The sequence below is a fragment of the Elephas maximus genome, chromosome 4 (assembly GCF_024166365.1).
Source record: "Elephas maximus indicus isolate mEleMax1 chromosome 4, mEleMax1 primary haplotype, whole genome shotgun sequence".
Classification (NCBI taxonomy): Eukaryota; Metazoa; Chordata; class Mammalia; order Proboscidea; family Elephantidae; genus Elephas; species Elephas maximus.
In genome coordinates this window covers 131,039,285-131,058,505 of record NC_064822.1, presented here as the reverse complement: position 1 = coordinate 131,058,505, position 19,221 = coordinate 131,039,285, and the positions used below count along the sequence as shown (strand labels likewise).

Genomic DNA, 19,221 nt, shown 5'->3' with positions numbered 1-19,221 from the left:
TGAAATGAAGGCTAAGAAAGCACAGCTTTCCGCCCTCCTGCTCTACTAGCGACATCCTTTCAAGCCTTGCTTCTCGGAGTTCAAACTAGCAGCATCGGGAAGACCTGCAAGTTTGTTAAATGCAGGCTCTCAGACCCCACCTGAGACTTACAGAATCTGAATCAGCATTTTAACAAGATCTTCATGCTATTCGTGTGCATATTAAAGTTGAAAAGCATTTCACCAAACAAAACAACAGACACATCAGTAGGCTCTTAAGGGTGCTGTCCATCTTGCCTTGGGCCCAGGGATGGAGTACCCAATAAGCAAGTTTCACTGCGGTGAAAAGCCAGGTAAAATTGTGCACTACAGATTAGTAAGTAAGCACAATTAAGCCTGTGGGTACCTTGTTTACTGTAAACCGGTGCATACCATGCTTACTGGTTAGTCCACCCCTGCCTGGTACCCAGCTCCCTGAGACACTCCTGAAAGGACTGGCATTTCACCTCCCCCAGAGAAAGAGAACAACGCCTCTTTCTGAGAGCACTTGTACAACCCACCTAAGACTGTCCGTGAAATGTTATATCAGGGGGGAGGAAATAAACTTTCAGAACCCATCATGGCTTTTCTATAACAGAAAAAATAATTGTGTAGGGCTGCCCAAAGGCCAGTTTGAAATGCCTTGATTTAATGGCTAAGGCTGTGCAGCCATTGACTCGGTTCACGGCCCACACTTGCTTACTTGGTCTGGGGTGATGGGCCCACACTCGGCAGTCCCCGGAGTCTTCCAGCACCTGTGTGTGCTTCCTCTTCTTGGCTGGTGGCAAGGAGTCTCTAAAATCAAGAAGCCAAAGTGAATGTTAGGCTCTTTGCTCTCTGAGCTGCATACAATCAAATTTAATTTCCCAGGGCTCTCCTCTCTGCCTTCCTAAGCCTAATTCCAATTAATTAAAGTTCCTTGAACCTGATAGCCTGAAGTTTAGTTTTCCTCTGTCCAGCAGATCTGGGATTCATCTACTTGAAAAGTAAACTGACAACATTGTCAAAGGCAGAGGGCTCATCCAGACAGAGGAGATACAAAACTAAAATATCTGTATCCATTTTACACCTGAAAATTTTGTTCACGTGAAATTTTACCAAAATTTTTGAACCCTGGTGGCATAGTGGTTAAGTGCTATGGCGGCTAACCAAAAGGTCAGCAGTTTGAATCCACCAGGCACTCCTTGGAAACTCTATGAGGCAGTTCTGCTCTGTCCTGCAGGGTCCCTATGAATCAGAACCGACTCGATGGCAATGGGTTTTTTTGTTTTTTTACTCTTTTTGCCAACCTCTAGTTCTAGAATGAGGAATAGAAAGGAGGAAAGGAGACAAGGAAAGAAGAATTTTAATTAATGCTTAATTGACAGATTTTTTTCTGAGTGCTCATTCAAAAACTCCCCTGAGTAGACTAGCTAGCTAAGACTGTGCAAACAGTGCTTCCTCCATCACCCAGAATCTCTCTCCATATTTCTGACATTTTAAGTTTTCATTGAATGTGGACCTAATGGGTTTTAATTAATTTTTTTTTTTTTTAACGTCAAGAACATCAAGAACAAGAACATTGGGTTCTTGCCATATCTGATATGTGTCTTAACACTGCCATCTGCTGGAGAGTTCGCCGCTGTTCCTTCTTTCAACTATCACTGCCCAGGGGCTCTGGCTGCTCTGATGTTTTCTGCTATTGTCTTTCACATCTAAACAGCTTGCCCATTACCCAGGGTTGTGGCACAGAAGCTGCTGATGGTAAGAACAATTCATCCCCAGATGGGAGGACACGGATTGGTCCAGCAGAGTTGCAGGATGATTGATGCTTGGGTAGCAGTTGTGAAAGCCACTGTGGGTATGGTCAGAGTTGCTCATTTCAGATATGCTCTGTGGCGGTTGCGAAGGCACCATCCCAGGTGCAGCTGCAGCTGACGAGTGGAGAAAGGTAGCTGGAGTCCTCCCAGCTGTAGGCCTCAGAGTTCGGGAGCATGCACCTGGGGGAAGACACAAGTGAAAAGCGCCTCTCTTTCTCACCACTCAGAATCCAAGAAGAAGAATAATGGTGCAAGATGTGCTGAAGGTGGGTCTCACTCACCCTTGATCTGTGGAGGAGAGCATGGGTCTGATGCACAGTAGGGTGGGGTATCTGGTAGCTGGCGTTGCCTGAGGATCAGAGACATGCTTTAATCTAGTCCATCGTTATATTATTTTTCTCACAAACAGGAGGCAGTCCTCAGTGTACAGCACCAGCACCCACAGTGATGGTTATCAGGTGCTCCCAAGAAGCCAAAAGGCCCTCAGACCATGCCCAGTGTCATATTGTGGGAAAGTAAGTAGACTTTTTGTCACATAGACCAGCTGGGTTTGAATCCCAATACTTCCATTTCCTAGTTGCATATCCATGGCCAAGTATTTAACCTCTCCAGGCCTCAGTTTCCTCACCTATGAAATGGGAATAATTATTACACCTACTTTATAGCATTGTTGTGAGAACTAAACAAGATACTGTATGAAATGCCTAAACATAGTGAGTGCTCAATAAATTTTATTTAATATTATTATTGCTTTTTAACATTCTCAAAGCAGTTAGACCAGAGAGATGGTTGCACATGTCGTCTGGGCTAAGGCAATGTAAGATGCCACCACTAAGGTAGTGGTTTTCCCTCTGTGCTCTGGGAAATCTTGAAACTCTTAAAAGGAGCTTCAGGGATTTTACAAAAACTTTTTAAATACCTGGAGAAAATTCAAAGTTTTTATCTGTTTTCCACACTGAAGTGCCAAAGTGTGAAAACCACTGTTCTAAAAAAAAGACCTGCAAGTGCCTTATAGCTCAGAAAGTCTGGGATCCTATATCATACACAAGTACCACCACCCCTCACACGCTTGATTCTGTTGCTCGGAGAGTAAGCTCTCTTGTTTTTCCTGGACTAAGGTTCCAACCTAATACAATGAAGAGAAAAGTCTGTCTTTATCATTCACTAAAAATGTTATGTTTTCCCCTCGAATTGGTCCTTTTTAATTTATTCACTTCCTATTAATCAGGGAAAAAACAACATACATTTATCTCCCTCCAAAAACTCCATCCAAATAAAAGTAAAGAAACAAAGAAGCATAAACACAAAAGGACAAAGAGTACGTAAGAGGAGACCACAGCAAATCAAATTTCAATAACATTATGGCAGGTAGAAATAGGGTGGATGCTAACTGAATTAGCAGAACGGGAAAAAAAAAAAATGTAAGTGCCTGGAGATAGTGGAGGAGGCATAGGAGCCAACTAGAAGTAGTCCAATTTGAACAACAAAACTCTAGAAAAGCTCAAAACACTGGAGTCACCAGGTATTTCTGAATTCTGCAGTGAGGATTGGGCTAAAAACAAAAGGATTAGTAGAAAGTTTGATTAAGAAACAGTTAAAAAAAAAAAAAAAAAAAAAACCCTTGCCATGGAGTCAATTCCAACTCATAGTGACCCTATAGGACATAGTAGAACTGCCCCATAGAGTTTCCAAGAAGTGCCTGGTGGATTTGAACTGCCGACCTTTAGGTTAACAGCTGTAGCAATTAACCACTACACCACCAGGGTTCCCAAGAAACAGTTGGACCCTTAAGTACACTTTCTCACTCCACAGAGTCAGGCAGCTACCTCCGTTACCCAACAGAAGTTGAAAAGATATTCTCTCTGGGGAAACTGAACCAGAGAGACTGTGGATACATGGTTACCCATCACAGCTGAGGTCATGGATGAGCTGCTGGACTAAAAATGAAATGATTAATTAAAAGTCTAAATGCTGAACTGTGAGATACTTCCTCAAGTCTGCTTTGCATGTATCCACACAAATTCCCCACAGGTAAGAAACTGAAAGATTATTCCATAGAAAAATGGAATGTCCTCAAGGGGAAAAATTATATTTTGAAGTCACTCAAAGAAACAGGCAGTCCCTGTCTGATCACTCATCCTTTGAGATTAATGGTTCGCACACAGAACTTCTTAAATAGGAACAAAGGACCATACAGTTTCAGAAAGCCTTTAACATTAAAGACAGAACAACCAACCAGAGAAATAAACAATGCAAAAGAATCACAGAGAGCTCTTCCACTTCTGATCTGACTGGTAAACTCCTACTAAACCTGACCCTCCCACAGAAAAAAGTATAAACTCTGGAAAACAGAAAAAAAGACCAATGTTTAAAGCAAAAACTATAACATTATCTTTTGGGGTTTGTAATGCAGGAAGGTGTAATACAACAATTAGCATGAAGGACGGGGGTGGGGAGTAAATGCAATATACAGTTGCAGCTTTCTGTAATTTATGTAAAACCAAAAAACAAACCCATTGCCATCAAGTCAATTCTGACTCATAGAGACCCTATAGGACAGAGCAGAACTGCCCCATATGGTTTCCAAGGAGCAGCTGGTGGATTTGAACTGCCAGCCTTTGGGTTAGCAGCCGAATGCTTAACCACTTCACCACCAGGGCTCCATAATTTATGTAAAGTGGTACAATATTAACTCTAAGTACACTGAAAAATTAAATAATGCAAAGAAGTATAGCTAAAGTTAATAAATAAAATGGAATTGTAAAATCATTCAAAGAATACAAAAGAAACCAGGGAAGGAGTTACAGAGGAATAAGAAACAGAGGATACAAAAAGAAGACAAATAATAAAATTGTAAGACCTAAATACAACCATATCAATAACTACATTAAATGTTAATGGACTAAATACTCCAATTAAAAGCAGAGCTTGTCAGAATAGCTCTTTTAAAAGAAAGACTCAACTATAGAAAAAAAAGTAGACTTCAACATTGAAAGTTAAATGGCCTGGACAGAGCAGGAGAAAAATGTAGAACAAAAAAATCAAATTCAAAAAAAACCAGATTTACTGGTCTGACAGAGACTGGAGCAACCCCAGAGACTACAGCACTAAGATACCCTTCTGACCTGGCACTGAAGCCATACCCAGAGACCATCTTCCTACCAAACAATAGGCAAGCCTATAAAATAAACAACACCTTGATGGCAACGGCTTTTTTTTAATGGCAAGAGGAATGTGCGCCTTAAAACAATCAGCTACACGAGATCAAAAGGGCAATATTTGCACAAAAGCAAAGATGAGAAGGCAGGAAGTAGTAGAAAATCAGGATGAAAGTAAACCGGAAACCCAGGACAGAAATGGGGAGGGTGCTGACACATTGTGTGGAGTGCAACCAATGTCATGGAACACTTAATGTACAAACTATCGAATGAGAATCTAACTTGCTCTGTAAATTTTCCCCTAATGTACAAAAAAACAAATAAAAGAAAGTTAATGGGTGGAAAAACGTAACATGCAAATTATAAGCATAAGAAGGAAGTGGCTTTATGTACATCAGCTAAAATCGACCTCAAGATAGAGTATTACTACATATACAGATGGACATTGCATAATGATAAATGAATCATTTCATTAAGAAGGCATAAAAATCATTATTGTTTACCTAATAATGGCACTTCAAAATAAATGAAGGAGAAATTGACAGTACTAAAGGGAGAAATAGACAATTGCATAATCATAGTTGTGAATTTCAATACCCTTCTCACAGCAGTTGATAGAGCAAAATAGAACAAATTGATAGAACAAAAAAGTCAGTAAAGACAGATCATTTGAGGAAAGTCTAAGAACAAAAGGAGCTGTATTTTAATATCAAGAGAAATTTGCAGTTCTTTTCAGAGAATTTGAGGGAAGAATTCATGACTATCTTCAAAACTAAGCCAACCATTAAAAACAAGGCAATGATTAACTTCAAGAAAAACACTGTAATTTGGATTGTTTCTGAGCTGCTAAACTCCCTGATCACAATCACCATGACAGGAATCCCAGCAATGCATGTGAATTTGGTTCTGGCCTTCATGCCCTGCATTTGTCTGTTACACCAAGGGATTTCCATAAAGTGGACCTAGGGAGCAAAAAACACCCTGGCTCACTTTTTGAGTAGCCATCTCTGTCTCTACCTTCTGTAGGAAATAGCTGCAAAAATCAAGAGATTATTACTGTACCCGTTGCCCTCTAGTTGATTCCAACTCATAGCAACCCTATAGGACAGAGTAGAACTGCCCCATAGAGTTTCCAAGGAGCTCCTGGTGGATTTGAACTGTTGACCTCTTGGTTAGCAGCTGTAGCACTTAACCACTACACAACCAGGGTTTCCATAGCTACTGACAAAAAATAGAATAATCAAAAGCATGGCTACCAGTTGACGTAAATGCCTTCTACATCTTCCTTTCTGATACACAACTTGTTTCTGTCTTTTGGAGGGTGAATGAAGGAACACAGTTTCCTGGAGGTTGAATGCCATGCAATCCAAAAGACAGGGTACAAAACATACATTAGCCAGCAGTCAGCTGAGGTTCCAGGTACATCCATGATATCTGCATGCTGCCCTCAAAGCAGATAGTATCTTTCTCGGATTGCAACCAGTCTTAATCAAGTATTTACTGAGTGCCTTATGTGCTCCTATATGTAATAGACACTATGTTGGTGTTAGGTGCCATCGAGTCAGTTCCAACTCATAGCAACCCTATGTACAACAAAGAAACATTGCTCGGTCCTGTGCCATCCTCACAATCGTTGTCATGCTCGAGCCCATTGTTGTAGCCACTGTGTAAATCCGTCTTGTTGATGGTCTTCCTCTGTTTTGCTGACTCTCTACTTTACCAAGCATAATGTCCTTCTCCAGGGACTGATGCCTCCTGAAAACACGTCCAAAGTATGTGAGACATAGTCTTGCCATCTTCGCTTCTAAGGAGCGTTCCGGTTGTACTTCTTCCAAGATAGATTTGTTCATTCTTTTGCCAGTCCATGGAACATTCACTATTCTTCGCCAACAGCACAATTCAAGGCATCAATTCTTCTTCCATCTTCCTTATTCATTGTCCAGCCTTTGCATGCATATGAAGCGACTGGAAACACCATGGCTTGGGTAAAGTGCACTTTAGTCTTCAAGGTGACATCTTTGCTTTTCAACACTTTAAAGAGGTCTTTTGCAGCAAATTTGCCCAATGCAGTGCATCTTTTGATTTCTTGGCTGCTGCTTCCATGGGTGTTGGTTGTGGATCCAAGTAAAATGAAATCCTTGACAACATCAATCTTTTCTCCGTTTAGCATCATGTGGTTTATTGGTCCAATTGTAAGGATTTTTGTTTTCTTTATGTTGAGGTGTAATCCATACTGAAGGCTATGGTCTTTTATCTTCATCAGTAACTGCTTCAAGTCCTCTTCACTTTCAGCAAGCAAGGTTGTATCATCTGCATAACGCACAGATTGTTAATGAGTCTTCCTCCAATCCTGATATTCCGTTCTTATCATATAGTCCAACTTCTCAGATTATTTGCTTAGCATACAGATTGAACAGGTATGGTGAAAGGATACAACCCTGATGCACAACTTTCCTGACTTTAAACCACACAGTATCCCCTTGTTCTGTTCAAACAACTGCCTCTTGATCCATGTACAGGTTCCTCATGAGCACAATTAAGTGTTCTGGAATTCCCATTCTTCACAATGTTATCCATAATTTGTTACGATCCGCACAGTTGTATAGTCAATAAAACACAGGTAAGCATCTTCCTGGTATTCTCTGCTTTCAGCCAGGATCCATCTGATAACAGCAATGATGTCCCTGGTTCTACATCCTCTTCTGAATCCGGCTTGAATTCCTGGTAGTTCCCTGTCGATATACTGCTGCGAGTGGTTTTGAATGATTTTTAGCAAAATTTTACTTGCATGTGATATTAATGACATTGTTTGATAAGTTTCACATTTGGTGGGATCACCTTTCTTGGGAATAGGCATAAATATAGATCTCTTCCAGTCAATTGGCCAGGTAGCTGTCTTCCAAATTTCTTGGCATAGACAAGTGAGTATTTCCAGTGCTGCATCCATTTGTTGAAACATCTCAGTTGGTATTCCATCAGTTCCTGGAGCCTTGTTTTTCACCAATGCCTTCAGTGCGGCTTGGACTTCTTCCTTCAGTACCACTGGTTCCTGCTTACATGGTACCTCCTGACAGGGTTGAACATCAACCGATCCTTTTTGGTATAGTGAATCTGTGTATTCCTTCCATCTTCTTTTGATGCCTCCTGAATCCTTCAATATTGCAACTTGAGGCTTGAATTTTTTCTTCAGTCCTTTCAGCTTGAGAAATGCCAAGCAAGTTCTTCCCTTTTGGTTTTCCAGGTCTTTGCACATGTCATTTTAATACTTTACTTTGTCTTCTGGAGCTGCCCTTTGAAATCTTCTGTTCAGCTCTTTTACTTGATCATTTCTTCCTTTCGCTTTAGCTACTTGATGTTCAAAAGCAAGTTTCAGAGCTTCTTCTGACATCCATTTTGGTCTTTTCTTTCTTTCTTGCCTTTTTAATAACCTCTTGCCTTCTCCGTGTATGATGTCCTTGAAGTCATTCCACAACACATCTGGTCGTCGGTCATTAGTGTTTAGCGCATCAAATCTATGCTTGAGATGGTCCCTAAATTCAGGTGGGGTATACTCAAAGTCATACTTTGGCTCTTGTAGACTTGTTCTAATTTTCTTCACTTTCAGCTTGAACTTGTATATGAGCAATTGATGTCTGTTCCACACTCGGCCCCTGGCCTTGTTCTGATGGATAATATTGAACTTTTCCATTGTCCTTTCCCACAGGTGTAGTTGATTTGATTCCTGTGTATTCCATCTGGTGAGCTCTGTGTGTGTAGTCACTGTTTATTTTGGCGAAAAAAGGTATTTGCAATGAAGAAGTCATTGGTCTTATAAAATTCTATCACGTGATCTCCAACATTGGTTCTATCACCAAGGCCATATTTTCCAACTACTGATGCTTCTTTTTTTCCAACTTCTGCATTCCAATCACCAGTAATTATCAATGCATTCTGACTGCATGTTCGATGAATTTCAGATTGTAGAAGTTGGTAAAAATCTTCAATTTCTTCATCTTTGGCCTTAGTGGTTGATGCATAAATTTAAATAATAGTCATATTAACTGTTTTTCCTTGTAGGTGTATGGATATTATCCTATCACTGACAGTGTTGTACTTCATGATAGATCTTGAAATATTCTTTTTGACGATGAATGCAATGCCATTCCTCTTCAAGTTGTCATTCCCGGCATAGTAGACCACATAATTCTCTGATTCAAAATGGCCGATACCAGCCCATTTCAGCTCACCAGTGCCTAGGATATCAATGTTTATGAGTTCCATTTTATTTTTGATAACTTCCAGTTTTCTTAGATTAATACATTCCACATTCTGAGTATTAATGGATGTTTGCAGCCATTTCTTCTCATTTTGAGCCATGCCACATCAGTAAATGAAGGTCCCAAAAGCTTGACTCCATCCACGTCATTAAGGTTAACTCTACTTTGAGGAGGCAGCTCTTACCCTGTCATCTTTTGAGTGCCTTCCAACCTGAGGGGCTCATCTTCCAGCACTATACCAATGTTCCGCTGCTATTCATAACGTTTTCTTGGCTAAATCTTTTCAAAAGTAGACTGCCAGGTCCTTCTTCCTAGTCTTTCTTAATCTGGGAGCTCAGCTGAAACTTGTCCACCACAGGTGACCCTGTTGGTATTTGAATACTGGTGGCAAAGCTTCCAGCATCACAGCAACACACAAGCCCCCACAGTAGGACAAACTGACAGACACAAGCAAAGAAATATAGCTAAGGTCAATAGATAAAATGGGTGTGATCTTCACGTGACTGTCCAGCTGTGACTATTCACAGTTCAGCAGGCCAATTCGCAAATTTCTCCAGTGACTCCCCTGGGTGCCTTCACAGAATACCAACCTTCCCTTCTCTAAAGCTCTATTGTACCTTATAGTGAGTATTGCTCAGCACAATGCCTGGCACAGAGTTGGTGCTTAATCAATATGAATTACTGCTTTTTTACACTTCATATGGCCATGCATAGGCTGTATATATATGGTGTTATGGATGGAATTGTGTCCCCCCAAAATGTGTGTCAACTTGGCTACGCCATGATTCCCAGTATTGTGTGATTGTCCACCATTTTGTCATTTGATATGATTTTCCTATGTGTTGTAATTCCTACCTCTATGATGTTAATGAGGCAAGATTAGAGGCAGTTATGTTAATGAGGCAGGACTCAATCTATACGATTAGGTTGTGTCTTGAGTCAATCTCTTGAGATATAAAAGAGAGAAGCAAGCAGAGAGACAGGGGGACCTCATGCCACCAAGAATGAAGAACCAGAAGGGGACCATGTCCATTGGACCTGGGATCCCTGTGCTGAGAAGCTTCTCGACAAGTGGGAGATTTATGACAACGGCTTTCCCCCAGAGCTGAAAGACAGGCACAGCCTTCCCCTGGAGCTGGCGCCCTGAATTTGAACTTCTAGCTCCCTAGACTCTGAGAGAATAAATTCCTCTTTGTTAAAGCCATCCATTTGTGATATTTCTTTTATGGCAGCAGTAGATAACTAATGTTGTTGTTGTTAGGTGCCGTCAAGTCGGTTCCGACTCATAGTAACCCTATGCATAACAGAACAAAACACTGCCTGGTCCTGCACCATCCTTACAATCGTTGTTATGCTTGAGCTCATTGTTGCAGCCACTGTGTCAGTCCACCTCGTTGAGGGTCTTCCTCTTTTCAGCTGACCCTGTACTCTGCCAAGCATGATGTCCTTCTCAAGGGACTGATCCCTCCTGACAACATGTCCAAAGTATGTAAGATGCAGTCTCGCCATCCTTGTCTCTAAGGAACATTCTGGTCATACTTCTTCTAAGACAGATTTGTTCGTTATTTTGGCAGTCCGTGGTATATTCAATGTTTTTCACCAACACCACAATTCAAAGGCGTCAACTCTTCTTCGGTCTTCCTTATTCATTGTCCGGCTTTCGCATGCATATGATGTTACTGAAAATACTATGGCTTGGGTCAGGCGCACCTTCAGGGTGACATCTTTGCTCTTCAACACTTTGAAGAGGTCCTTTGCAGCAGATTTGCCCAATGCAATGTGTCTTTTGATTTCCTGACTGCTACTTCCATGGCTATTGATTGTGGATCCAAGTCAAATGAAATCCTTGACAACCTCAGTCTTTTCTCCATTTATCATGATGTTGCTCATTGGTCCAGTTGTGAGGAGTTTTGTTTTCTTTATGTTGAGGTGTAATCCATACTGAAGGCTGTGGTCTTTGATGTCCATTAGTAAGTGCTTCAAGTCCTCTTCACTTTCAGCAAGCAAGGTTGTGTCGTCTGCATAACGCAGGTTGTTAATGAGTCTTCCTCCAATGCTGATGCCCCATTCTTCTTCATATACTCCAGCTTCTTGGATTATTTGTTCAGCATACAGATTAAATAGGAATGGTGAAAGAATACAACCCTGATGCACACCTTTCCTGACTTTAAACCAATCAGTATCCCCTTGTTCTGTCAGAACAACTGCCTCTTGATCTATGTAAAGGTTCCTCGTGAGCACAATTAAGTGTTCTGGAATTCCGATTCTTCGCAGTGTTATCCATAGTTTGTTATGATCCACACAGTCGAATGCCTTTGCATAATCAATAAAACACAGGTAAACATCCTTCTGGTATTCTCTGCTTTTAGCCAGGATCCATCTGACGTCAGCAATGATATCCCTGGTTCTGTGTCCTCTTCTGAAACCGGCCTGAATTTCTGGCAGTTCTCTGCAGCCATTTTTGAATGATCTTCAGCAAAATTTTGCTTGCGTGTTATATTAATGATACTGTTCTATAATTTCCACATTCAGTTGGATCACCTTTCTTGGGAAGAGGCATAAATATGGATCTCTTCCAGTCAGTTGGCCAGGAAGCTGTCTTCCATATTTCTTGGCATAGACGAGTGAGCACCTCCAGTGCTGCATCTGTTTGTTGAAGCATCTCAATTGATATTCCATCAATTCATGGAGCCTTGTTTTTCGCCAATGCCTTCAGAGCAGCTTGGACTTCTTCCTTCAGTACCATCGGTTCCTGATCATATGCCACCTCTTGAAATGGTGGAACATCGACTAATTCTTCCTGGTATAATGACTCTGTGTATTCCTTCCATCTTCTTTTGATGCTTCCTGTGTCATTTAATATTTTCCACATGGAATCCTTCAGTATTGCAACTTGAGGCTTGAATTTTTTCTTCAGTTCTTTCAGCTTGAGAAACGCCAAGCATTTGTTTCTCAAGAAGACAAAGACATACAGTAAATACATAGGTAAATTCATTTATCAAGAGAGGGCTTTCCTAGCCACCCAATCTACAATAGAAGCCTTCCTCCACTCTTAACTTTCTACCCCTTTATCTTACTTTACTCATATTTTTCTTCATCTTACTGAATGCCTTTATTCTATACGCCGTTGTGTTTCTCCTCCCACTAGAGTGACGTGACAGCAGGGGAGTGCCACAGAGCGGCAGTACAAGTGGAGTACTAAGGATGACAGCATGAGAACAGTCTACCCCAGGAGCAGGCAATAAAGAAATGCATTATCTGTAGAGAATTTTAAAACAATAATTAAACCTACTAAAAGTCAGCCTGCTTTTTATTATCGCCATGCAGCACCAATTCTGAGAAAACACTTGGGTGCTCTGCCAAGGCAGACTACTACCACCCTGCCCCTGGTTGCCATTGGCAGGGGTTTCTCATCAGTTTTGTTCATTGTTGTACCCTATCACTCAATTATAAAAATGGCTGCTATTGAAGGTATTTTCTCCAATTCTTCATGGGCATGATTTATCCTCCTAGTTGGAGATTCACATTAAGACCGTGTCTCAATGCTGGTGTATGTAAGTGTGTGTGTTCTGTATAGTGTCCAAGTGATGTGCACACAGTACCCAAAAAAATTCAAATTCATTGCTGTCAAGCGATTCTGACTCATAGTGACCCTATAGGACAGAGGAGAACTATCCCATTTTTCGTTTAGCAACTGTAACTCTTAACCACTGCGCTACCAGGGCTCCAAGAACATGGTAGGCACTCAATAAATACTTGCTCAATCTTTGTTGAAGTACCTGCCACCAGGAAGCTGGGGTGGGAAAGGGCCTTGGCAGAAATGTCAGTGGATAAGTAGCCCAAGGAAACCACCTCATGACAGGTCAGAGAGAAACAAGCGAGCTGCCATCCCTCACCCTCAGCTCTATATTGGAAAACTGCAAGGCTCCTGACCCTTTTTCCTCCCCTCCTCTGCTGCTTTGGAAATAGATAACCTCTGTTGAAAATCTACTGTTGGCGAGGCACTGCTAATCCTTTGCACGTGTTGTCTCATCTAATCTCTTCAATCACCCTGTGAAAAGATACAATTATTGTCCCCATTCCACAGGCAATGAAACTGAGGCTTGATGAGGTGAAATAACTTACCCAAGGTTTTTCATTTGGCAACAGTCAAGCTGGAGTCAGAGTTTATGCGTTAAAGAGCAGGGTGTTTTAAGTACAGAGCATCCTAATCAACTCAATTATTACAGGTTATTTCATTTTACACTAATATCCTTAGAAGTCTGGGTTATGTTTTCATCCAGCATTCCTGTTTAGCCTTTGCTACTTAAGTTTGAACTCAGAGGTCAAACTGGTCAATGAACTCGAACAAGTTTTAACAAGCTCTTCAGACAGAACTACTTGTACTCCCTCACTCCCTTTTACAACATCACAGTAAAGAGTTTCTCGGCCCCACTCTACTGGCAGCAGACCTGAAACATGCTGCTGGTAATTACTCCTAACTCATTTTGCCACTGAACCCCATTAAGCCAAGTCCTAAGTACAACCCAGATACTCAAGCTCATCCATCAGAGTAAAATAAAATGAAACTTGGAGTTGGCTCTTCACAGACCTAAGTGTGTTTCTAAAGCCCCCTCCTGAGAAGCCACCCATTCAAACATCCTGACAGGTGACATCAGTGCCCTCAGCTAGTTCTCTCTTAGCCCATACCCAGGGCCTCAACACCACTCTAGAGCTCATTATGATAGGTACCCCCACTGAACACACTCAAACCAAACTGTATTAATTATTCCACTTGAGACTTAGGAGGTAGTAGGGAAGGAGACCTACCTTTGGTGTGGTCTAAAGCTGGGCTTCTAAAACTATAATATGCATAATAATCTGCTTCGGACCTTGTTGAAAATTGCAGATTCTGATTCAGCGGGTCTGGGGTGGGGCCTGAGAGGCTACATTTCTAGCTCCCAGGTGATGCTCATACTGATGTCCCTCAGCCCACACTTTGAGTAAAGGAAGGAAGCAGGTAAGCTTCGGGGCCTTTTTAAAGGAAATAAAGCGGGCCTTGAAGATTCACTCGTTTCTCTTCCAAAGTCTTTCGCTGTTCACACATACACACACACACAGAGACTTCTTATCCCTTTTTACCACAACATCCGAGAGTTTTATGCTGTCCCCAGATCTGTAGTATCCCTCCCTCCAAGCAGCATCCCATACCCTGGATGTTTCCTAGTATGGCCCATCACCACAGCTCACCTCACCTGTGTACCTAGTAGGTAACTGGCTACCAGCTGGGTAACCTACAAAATTAGAGGACTTCAGCCTGCCCCTCCTGGGCAGATAGCTGCCCTGGACTCTGCCACACAAGGAAATAAAGAATTAATGGCAACTTGCAGAAACTACATGCTGACAGGACTGGCCCCAGCTCAGCAAGCCATTAGATTCACAAGGCAAGATAAGAAAGTCCTGAGCTGCATATTTCAATACTCATACACAGGCACTTGTCTCCCAAAGGGATCCATGGCCAAATAAGTTTGAGAAACACTGCAGACTATTTTCCCTCCTCCTTCCTCCTGGTGGAGCCCTGGTGGCTCAGTGGTTAAGAGCTTGGCTAATCAAAAGGTCAGCAGTTTGAACTCAGAAACCCATGGGGCAGTTCTACTCTGTCTCATAGTGTGGCTATGAGTCGAATCGACTCAGCGGCAATAAGTTGGTGTACATTAGCACATCAAAGGCTCTGAGAAGTCCTACAGTAAAGAAGCTCATATAACTTTATTCAAGCCAGAGAGTAAAACATAAATATATATTTTCCCACTGCCATTGAGTTGATTCCGACTCATAGCGACCCTCTAGGACAGAGAACAACTGCCCCATAGAGTTTCCAAGGAGCACCTGGAAGATTCGAACTGCCGACCTCTTGGTTAGCAGTCATAGTACTTAACCACTACACCACCAGGGTTTCCATATATATATATATACACACACATACTAAACTACCCAGTCCCATCGAGTCGATTCCAACTTATAGCAACCCTATAGGACAGAGTAGAGCTGCCCCATAGAGCTTCCAAGGACCACCTGGTGGATTCGAACTGCTGACCTTTTGGTTAGCAGCCATAGCACTTAACCACTACGCCACCAGGATTTCCACATATATACATACAATCATGGAACTTTGTTTTTCCCCACTGTATCTCATGGGATAAGTTTTCCATAGAACATTTATGGAAATCTGTTTTACAGGACCACAAATTCCATTTTTTAAATATATTTGAGGTCTGACAATCTGCTAATGAAACTAGTTCTCAGCAATTTTGCAGCCTAGCAGTCTCTTAGATCACTTAGGTAGAGAGTTGTCATTAACATTTTTTGAAAGCACAATTTGTGGGCAATATACTAGAGGGGGGAGTCCCTGGGTGGTGCAAATGGTTGACACTTTTGGCCTCTACCTAAAAAGTTTGAAGTTCAAGTCCACCCAGAGACACCTCAAAAGAAAGACCTGGCAATCTACTTCTGAAAAATCAGCCACTGAAAACCCTATGACACACATGGGGTCACCATGAGTCAAATCAACTTGACAGGAACTGGTTATCAACAGAGGGGAAGTAACCCAGGTTTGAATCCCAACTCCACTACTTATCAGCTCTGTGACTGCAGGCAAGAAGCTCATACCCAGAGCTGCTGTGAGAAATGCCACTCATCTATATAAAGAATCTGGTATTTAGAAGTACTCAAAGCTTGGAGTATTTGAACAGGTTATACAGATATAATAATCATTGAACCAGCTCAACATCCTTGCGGTCATGGACTTGAATGTTTCTGCTTGTTCTTTCCCAGATCTTTATTACAGCCCAACTTAATTGCATGCACCTGAGCAGTTTTTATCAAGTAATGACAGGTTAAGCAGTTTTTATCAAGTAATGACAGGTTATCTGATCATAGGACTTGTCTTTAACGAACGTGAACTCTGATAATCTTTGTAAACTATATGACTTGGCTCCATTCTGAATCACACCTTTAGTAGAGGATTTTAGACACATTTAATATATTTTCCTGAAATTCACATTCCCCTAAAATATCAATTAATCTAAAAGTAATGTGTAGGAGAAAGAACATGTATTCTGCAGCCAAGTAGAGCTCATCCCAGCTACGCCATTCACTGATTTATGGAGAGTTGTTTCACCTCTCTGCCCCTCAGCCTCCTTATCTGTAAATTGTGGATAACATTGTGCCTATTTGGCACAGTTGTTAAGAGAATGAAGTGTGTAAAATCAAATATGTAAGTAAATATGTAAAAGTGCAAAGAACAAAGCCTAACACTTAGTAAGTGCTCAACAACATTAACTTCCATCTCTTCCTAATTTCTGCACACCTGCAAACCCCACCCACCCCATCCTTGAAGGTAGAGCATGAATTCTATTGGGCAAACGGGGCCTGAATTGCAATAGCAATGGGGAAGCCTTTTGGTGGAGATCTCTGGTTCTGTAGGAAGGACAAATATGATGGAGACTAAAATCAAATGACAGATTTCAGACCTCCCTGGTAAGGAGAGAGTCCAACATATGACACTTTTGTTCACATTTCAAAACAACTAAAGGTCTTCCTGCTAGCTATGAAAGTGCTCCAGATAATGAAACAGAATCCTGGTGGAATCAGCTGTGCCAAAGACACTTAAGGAAGAGAGACTAGACAATTTCTAGTTGTTTCCAGGCCAGAGATGTAAGGATACATTCATTGCCCACCATTCCACGTGAATTCATGCTAGCTGCTTGGGTAGAGTAAGGGGACTGTGATGGCAAGCACAGGAGCAACTGGTGTCTGAGTTTGGCCCATGAAATGCCTGGAGCAGCACAGTCAACTCAGAGTGTAGGCTCAGAATATCTGGCAACACGCTAGCTACTGTGTGTGTGTGCATGTGTGTTTAACTAGCTTGCAAAATTTTGAGCCTTTCCTCTTCCCACAGTGATTTGGTGAAGATGATTTGTTGGCAAAGAGAAGTGAAAGGCAGGGGCCAGAAATATCTGCAAACAGGTTTCCTCATTGCTATTAAGATCTACATCTGCTATTACTCTCTGCCTTTGAGGGAGAAAGGGTTGAGGGGGAATGTTTGCAGGTAGGCAGAATTGGGCTCAATAACACGGTGGAGATAACAAAGAAGAGTCACTGACCTTGAAGATAGATCAATAGAAATTATCCAATCTGAATAATGGAGAGAATAAAGACTGAAAGAAAAAATGAGCTGAGCCTCAGGAACCTGTGTACAATATCAAAAGGTCTAATATTTATATCATTGGCATCCCAGAAGGAGAAGAGAAAGACATTGGTGAAGAAAAATAAATGTAAGAAATAATGTCTGAAAACTTTTCAAATGCAGTAGAAAACATAAATTTACCAGTTCTAGAAGTTGAGCAAACCCCAAACAATGTAAACTCAAAGAAAACTATGCCCATGTCCAGACACATTATAATCAAACTGCCAAAAACCAAAGATAAAGGAAATACCTTGAAAGCAGCTGAAGAAAAATGACCTATTATATCATAAATTATATCATAGAGAACAACAATTCAAAAAGCTATTAATTTCTCATCAGAAACCATGGAGGTCAGAAGGCAGTGGATCGACATTTTTAAAGTACTGGGTAAAACCCAGCCAAACAACAACAACCTATTAACCCAGAATTCTATATCTAGCAAAAATACCCACGAAATCACAGCTTCTTCTATCCTGAGATCAGAAGAACAAGATGATGCCCAGCTACAACCCCAACCATTCTGACCAAGGACACAATAGAAGGTCCCAGATAAAACGGGAGAAAAATATAGAACAAAATTCCAATTTCTACAAAAGGCCAGACTTACTGGACCAATACAAACTAGTGAAGCCTCCAAAACTATCACCCTAAGATACCCTTTGAACCTGAAATTGAAGCTACTCTCAGAGGTCACATTTCAGCCTAATGATAGATTGGCTTATAAAATAAACAATAGCACCCATGAGTAATGTGTTCCCTTAAACAAACTATATAAGACCACACAGTCAACATTTACCCAAAACCAAAGATGAGAAGGCAAGGAGGGGCAGGGACATTAGATCAATGGAAACAGAACAAACAGAATGGAAATAATGAGAATGGCGGCACGTTGTGAAAACTGTAACCAATGTCACAGGACAATTTGTATAAAAATTGTTAAAGGGGAACCTAATTTGCTGCATAAACTTTCATCTAAAACAATAAAATATTTTTTTAAAAAGCAACAGATACATTAAAATGGAGTATTAAAAATATTCAACCAGTCTAAAATAAGGCAGGAAAGGGAGAAAGAAGCACTAAAAAACACGGGACAAAGGTTTTTTTTTTTTAAATAAGATGATAGCCCTAAAGCCAAGCATATCAATAATTAAACATAAATTGTCTAAACAGAGACAGAGAATGTTGGATTGATTAGATGATGTTGTTCTTATTGTTGTTAGGTGCCATCAAGTCAGTTCCAACTCATAGCGACCCTATGTACAATAGAACGAAACACTGCCTAGCCCTGTGCTATCCTCACAATCATTGTTATGCTTGAGCTCATTGTTGCAGCTACTGTGTCAATCCACCTCGTTGAGGGTCTTCCTCTTTTTTGCTGACCCTGTACTCTACCAAGCATAATGTCCTCCAGGGACTGATCCCTCCTGACAACATGATTTACAATAGTTCAAAGAAAAGAATGAAGTACTTTGGTATCTGTGATGGCTAAGGTTGTATGTCAAAACTTGGCTGGGCTATGATTCTCAGTGGTTAGGAAGTTATGATGTAGTTTGGCAGTTGTAAGATGTTGTGATCACCTCCATGATGGGATCTACTTTGAGCAGCCAATTAGTTGAAAGGGAGTTTCCTTGGGCATGTAGCCTGCATCAAATATAAGTAGACACTCTAGCAAGGCTCATGGACTTTTGTTTGTTCTGGATCCTGCAGCTGGCTCCTATTCGTCTGACCTCCAGTTCTTGGGATTTGAGATAGCAGCTTACCTGCAG

General features: G+C 41.2%; 1 protein-coding gene across 1 annotated transcript in view; it reads right to left on the bottom strand.

Annotated features, from left to right (window-relative positions):
- MYRFL (myelin regulatory factor like) overlaps positions 1-19,221 on the bottom strand; it is a 136,160-nt gene that overhangs the window by 114,115 nt on the left and 2,824 nt on the right. The window contains exons 2-4 of the mRNA XM_049884964.1: positions 2,099-2,166; positions 1,733-1,997; positions 722-813 (exon numbers count right to left, since the gene is read on the bottom strand). Of these exons, the coding sequence (XP_049740921.1) occupies positions 722-813; positions 1,733-1,997; positions 2,099-2,166 (425 nt within the window). The remainder of the gene's footprint in view (positions 1-721; positions 814-1,732; positions 1,998-2,098; positions 2,167-19,221) is intronic.